General features: G+C 37.3%; 1 protein-coding gene across 1 annotated transcript; it reads right to left on the bottom strand.

Annotated features, from left to right (window-relative positions):
* Positions 1-3,803: 3,803 nt before the first annotated feature.
* Positions 3,804-6,048, bottom strand: LOC145058093 (histidine-containing phosphotransfer protein 4-like). The gene is made up of 6 exons (XM_079006016.1): positions 5,920-6,048; positions 4,899-5,029; positions 4,583-4,651; positions 4,422-4,493; positions 4,206-4,278; positions 3,804-4,051 (listed from the first exon to the last, which is right to left on the bottom strand). The coding sequence occupies exons 1-6, from the start codon at positions 5,974-5,976 to the stop codon at positions 4,031-4,033; spliced, it is 423 nt and encodes a 140-aa protein (XP_078862142.1). The 5' UTR covers positions 5,977-6,048; the 3' UTR covers positions 3,804-4,030.
* Between the last annotated feature and the right edge of the window lie 508 nt (positions 6,049-6,556).

The following is a 6,556-nucleotide window of genomic DNA, read 5'->3' as shown; positions in this document are numbered from 1 at the left end:
TCGAGCATCAGCGGCCTCATGAAAAGGTTCAGCCGCTAACCATTCCTATGTGGAAGTGGGAGGATATCACTATGGACTTTATCATGAAGTTACCGAGGACGATGAGGGATGTGGACGCCATATGGGTGATTGTGGATAGATTGACGAAAAGTGCCCACTTTATTCGGATCTCTGAGAGCATATCCACTGAAAAGTTGGTGGATATTTATGTGTGAGAGGTGGTGGCTAGACACGGGGTACAAGTGTCAGTAGTCTGCGACAAAGATGTTCGATTTAAATCTAGGTTCTGGAAGAAGTTCCATGCGGAATTGGGTACTTAGTTTCATTTTAGCACGACATACCACCCCCAGACATATGGCTAGAGTGAGAGTACGATCTAGACAGACGAGGATATGCTCCGGGCATGCGTATTGGATTTTCTAGGGAGTTGGGATACATACCTCCCATTGGCAGAGTTTTCATACAACAACAGTTACCATGCCAGTATCGACCGACCCCCATTTGAGATGTTGAATACTAGGAGATGTAGAACCCCGTTTTGTTGGGGTGAGGTTGGACATCGGGTCATGGGGAGCACTAAGGTAGTACTCAAGACTACCGGGCTGATTCAGCAGGTGCGCGGTCGGCTGCGGGTCGCACAGAGCCGTCAGAAAAGCTATGGATCTTGAGTTCCAGGTGGGGGATTTTGTGTTACAGGTGTTACCATGGAAGGGGGTTATCCGGTTTCGAAATAAGGACAAGCTAGGGCCCCGATATATAGGACCGTCCAAAATTATGGCCCAGGTGGGCAAGGTGGCCTATCGCTTGGATCTGCCGGATGAGCTCAACCATATTCACAACACCTTCCATGTGTCACGGTTTCGGAAGTGTGTCACTGACGAGGTTGCAATCATATCTTTGGATGTCATTTAGGTGGACGAGAGTCTAAACTACATCAAGAGGCCTGTTGCAATCTTAGATAGGAAGACCAAGATTCTTCAGAACAAGGAAGTGAAGTAGGTGAAGGTGCAATGACAGCACCGTAGGGGCTCTGAGTGTACTTGGGAACCGAAGGATGAGATGCGAGACCAGTACCCGAATTTGTTTGGGCCAGCAGACATCGAGGACAAAGTCTAATTCAAGTGGGGGAGACTTGTAACACCTGTTCCAGGTATTAATTAATTTATCTAATTTTTAGGGTTTTGTGCATGGACTCGGCGAGTTGGGGTGCTCCAACTCGTCGAGTAGAGACTATTTTGAGGTTGCGGGACTTGGATGCGACTTGACGAGTAGGTGCTGTAGAGCAAAACCCTATTTTTCAGGGGTTTGCACCCTATTTAAAGGAATTATGGCTCATTTGTAGCCTCCCTCATCGTCCTTGCAACCTAGAAAGAAGCCATAGCCGCATAGTTGAGCTTCCTTGAGTGTGTGTGAGCCTTAGAGAGTGAAACTTGTGCCCTTGCTAAGGATTTTAGAGCTTGAAGAGGAAGTAGCTAGGAGAGAAACAGTATATCCGACATCTACTCTATATTGGCTATCATTTTGAGGTATAAAGTCGTTACCTTGATCTCTAGTTTCTTAGATCCTCTTTTTTGGAAGTAAATGGCCATTTTTGGTGCAAAATGGTGTCAACTCGGATATGGACTTATCACAAGGATATAGTTCCAGATCTGGACCTCTCTAGGTCCCCAATGACATAAAGTTGCTCACTTTATTCTTCTTAACCCCATTATATGCACTAAAACCTTGTAGGAAGATTGGTTTTGATGTTATAGCCTTAGGAGGCTTTGCATGCATGTAAAGTTTGCAACCTTACGCGGTATCTACACTAGAAGAGGTTGGATATGATGTTTGGGACCCTAAATCCCACTGGAAAGGACTGAACACAAAAGATTGAAGGAACTCATCGAGTCCATAAGCTGACTCGACGAGCCGGGTAAGGTTTACCTGTTTTCGAGATTCTGTGTGATTTCGGTGAAGAATTAGAGTTTTCAGTCTGCATGGGTTTTCGGTCTTCTGGACATTGAGGAACTTGACGTGTTACTCGGGTAATTCGACGAGTTATTGGATGCACTCGACAAGTTGAGGTCAACATAGACTGTTGATCTTGACCGTTGACCTCAACTTTGACCAGGGTTGACCTTGAGGGCATTTATGGTATTTCAGGATTGTGATAAGTTAATCACATCATGATTATAGGCGATTGAGTTAGAGTAGTGTGTGGGATTTATCCGATCTTAGCTTATCAGTTCAACATTTGAGAGGTGTGTCTTCTCACCATACCAATGGGTCTAAGGCACCAAGGCCGGCCCATTTAATGTTATATGGGTTGATAGTTGCTTATGTGATATGTCGCTAGGATATTTGCATGAAAGACCCTAGGAGGTTCTTGTGGCAGTATATTAAGATCATGAGGAGGTTCCCATGGCATTTAGTATAAGTCCTTGGAGGGTTTCCAAGGATTCTTAGTATGTTTACTTGTTTAGCTTATATGATATTTTCATGATTGGTGTAGACCGTATGGGGTATATGTAGCTTTATAGCTAATATGATGTGTTACGTGGACTATGTGTGAGGTATGCTCTGGGGGACTTACTAAGCATTATTTTACAGTTTGTGGATTTGTTTCAAGTACATCTGAGCCTAAGGGCAAGGACAAGGTTTGATGGTGCGAAGTGCACTCTCTCTATGACATTTTGTCGGACACTCTGATGATTTTAAATAAAACTTGTACTGGATATGAATTTTGAAAACAACTGTATTTGGGATTTCATGGTTTATGGAAAGTAATTTGGTTAATCAAAAATAAAAATTTTATTTAAAAATTTGGGTCGTTACAGGATTTTATGCCATTTCCCGTAAAAAATTATTAATAATAATATGTATTCTGTTGGTAATTTGCACTAAATGTTTCCTTGGGGAATCCATCACGAAGTTGTTTCGTTGAAATCTTTTTTTTTTAAATTAAAAAACTAAAAACTTGCCATGGATGTTAACTACATCAAATTTGCAGTAATCGATCCTTTTACCAAGTATGTGATAGACATTAAAAACATCTGTCTAGACCTGACAATGGGGCGGATTTGGAGCGAATCCACATTGATCTAAACTCGTTTAACAAATTTCAAAATCCGATCTAAACCCGTTCCGCAACCCGCATGGTTTTGAATAATTAAACTCATACCTTTATCCACCGAATCAATAGATATCCAAACCCACCCCGTAATCGTCGATTTTGTTGAATAGTTTATTTAGGAAACTCATTATGTACTAAAGGAGTTTCGATTGAATTAAAATCACTATTGTATTAACTTTCGATTGATTTATGATTGTCAAATGCAATGATAAAGAATAGTAATTTCAAACTTTTTTCCGGTTGATAAATAACTTTATTGATTTATAAATGAAATTAATGATTGTTTGATGAAATATTCATGAAATGATACCATGATTCTTGGTAGAATACTAGAAGTCTAGAAGTCAACTCCTCGAGTCGTATGCAAAAATAGTTTGGTCTTTGGCTTTTCCTTTGGACTTTTGAAACGAATTAAAATTAAACATTAGACACGATAAAATATAAACATATAATTCTAGAATTTATAAGGGGCGGGTTATAAACGGATCAGGTCGATGATCATCCATACATGACCCTTTTAATAAAAGTGTTTGCGGGTACGGGTCGTTAATGGTAAACGAATCAAAAACGATACTCCAAACCCATAAAATTCTTAAGGGTTTGGATCAGATCAGGGTCAAAACCTGCTCCACCGCCAAACCTACATCTTTTGCTAATTTGTTATTTATTAGAGAGGAACAATGGATAATTTTATCGCTAAGGCGACATGTATTATTTGACTTTGAAAGTTGAACAAAAAGAATGATGCATCCCGCAAGTGGATATGATACATCCAACACACCGAAAATTAGAAACCAAAACAAATACTCGATGCAAAAGCATAAACTTAACTGCTTATAAAAATGATGATGATCGAATTGTTTGACATTGTATTTTCTTCTTCTTCCTTCCGCTTGTAGGACGTGATTCTTCTTATCATTCCACTTGCCTTAAGATCTGAATTGATGTTTGTACAAGTGTTACATTGGAACTTAAGATCTATAGATTATCTTGGATAAGTGTTAACCAATTTTAATTTGCAAACCTTCCTATATGTTATGTTTGTGCTACAATATGTGTCTATTAAGATGAGTGTGAAAGAGAATTAAACCTGAAAATATGCTTCAAGTTTTCTCTTTAAAGTGCTATGCTCTTGCTTCACATGTTGAAATGCCATAATACATCTGAAATCAAGCAATCATCAAAGGATTTAAACAGACGACCTTCAAATAATAGGATATGCTAGCTATATACCGTTCAGTCTCTAGTGGTGTGAGGCATACAAATTGAGTGCTGAATAACTGAATTGTTTAACATTGAAAATTACCCCTGGGCATTCCTAGCTTTGCAGCATTCCTGAAACTGATTGCACTCGACCTTCACCTTTTTGGCACCGATGCTACAGATAAAATTTATATAAATTTATAAACGTCTTCAAATTAAGATACTTATAATTTTAATCTTGTGGGGTTTAAAACTGAAGTATACCTTGAGCTACTACCCTTGAATTGATGCATATAATTATCAAGCTTGCAAAAATCAAGTGGGTGATTCTCCCTGTAAGTACAAGTTTCACTTTCATTACCAAGTATGTCGTCACAGGATGTATTTGTGACAAAGTACCAACAGAAAATGACATTCACCCGATATAAAAAGATACTAGCAACCGACAAGTGTTGGCAAAATAGGTTGCTAAGTATCCTTTGTTTTGACTTATTATGTACGCGACGTTAAACGGCTGGAGAAATTAATATATAATTAATCAGAAAATAGGATGTTTGGCGGATGGTTGATTGTTACTTACAGTGCGGTTTCTACATTGCGAATTAGTCTCGTTGAATCTGAGTAAAACGATGTGACGATTTCTTCCACAAAATTAGGGTTTGCATCATCTTGTAAATCCTCAAGTTGGGTGAATTGTTCATCCAAATAACCCTAAAAGTATTCACATTTATTTCATTTAATTCAGCAAGAACTCCATCTAGCAGTTCAACCAAAACCCAAAACATTTTTTACACACACACATGGCGAGAGAGAGAGAGAGAGAGAGAGAGAGAGAGAGAGAGAGAGAGAGAGAGAGAGAGAGAGAGAGAGAGAGAGAGAGAGAGAGAGAGAGAGAGAGAGAGAGCATGTACATATAACGAATGGATGACATGGCTCGGGATGCATGAAGTACTTATACTAAAGCAGATATATAAGTTTGAAATATTGCAATGACTAATGTATCTTCTATGTATATTATCTTTCTCTAATTTTCATCGCTTTCAAAAGAAACAATTAGCTCCTTACTTATATATGGGAATTGAGATAAACTTGACGAGAGAAACGATATGTAGCATTAGACATGAACTTATTGTATTTAAAAAACAATATATAAACGTAAGATATAAATTACTTTTATTCTCATTAAACAAATTGTCGTGTTCACTTCTAGAACCATATATATAAACGACCTTTTTGAAAAACCAACGAAATAACATCACAAGGGTGAATCTGATCATCACACATTGTGGTATTCGTTCCACTAGGTTATACTCATATATATGAGATTCATATTTAAGCTCTTTTAAGTTATCTTGAAAAAAACTCAACTACTTGAAAAACGTGGACCTTATATTAAAATTGCATCATAAACATATCGCGAAATTTTATTCTAAATCGCCTTTCTTTTAAAAGTGAATATTTTAAAACTTCTGTCCAATCACATTACTCAGCCATGGTAAGTTATAAGCACATCATGTATGTACATTTACTTTCTTGTTTACGAGAGAGCATAACTTATTAGGATACTTCGAACAATAAGATAAAAAAAAAATAATACAAACCTGTTCAAATAGGGAGTTTTTGACGAAGTTAATCTTCTTCAAGTGATTTTGTTCCATCTTTTGTAGATAAATGTAACGAAGATGATAGATTGAATCTTTAGAGGGTGGGTTCACTTGTTTGGGTATTGCTTCCTTCTATCAAACCAAGTGTTGCATTGCCTTTTATAGTTAAGATTTTTATGTGGTAGGGTATGGTGGGGGTGGAAGTGGGGTGGTGGGATTGTTGCATGGAAGAGATCACAGTCATAGAAAGGAATCAAAAACTTTAATCTAGAAAAATGGAAATGTTTTTCTATTTTGGTATATCTCTAATCTTCTTTTAAATATATTTTGGGTCGGAAACAAATAGGCATTTAAAATATATAAATGTCATCAAATTTTTTTATAATAAATCAATATATAATTGAAAAAAATTATTTATACTATCTTCCAAATATAATAATTTTCATAAAAAATTTGGACATTTTAAAAAATGGGTCTTGAACGGCCACTCATCGTCCACCCTCTGGGACGAACCTGCTCTAATTTAATAAATCCAGATACACTTGGACTATCGGTGATAAAACTAAAGTGGTTGAAGGTATTTAATTATTTTCTAAGAATAATAATTTGAAACCAAAACCAACAGTTTTAAAAT

Source organism: Lactuca serriola, chromosome 6 (genome assembly GCF_051521515.1).
Source record: "Lactuca serriola cultivar US96UC23 chromosome 6, Lser_US96UC23_V15, whole genome shotgun sequence".
Taxonomy (NCBI): domain Eukaryota; kingdom Viridiplantae; phylum Streptophyta; class Magnoliopsida; order Asterales; family Asteraceae; genus Lactuca; species Lactuca serriola.
The sequence above is the reverse complement of the archived record's forward strand: the minus strand, read 5'-3'. Positions and strand labels throughout refer to the sequence as shown.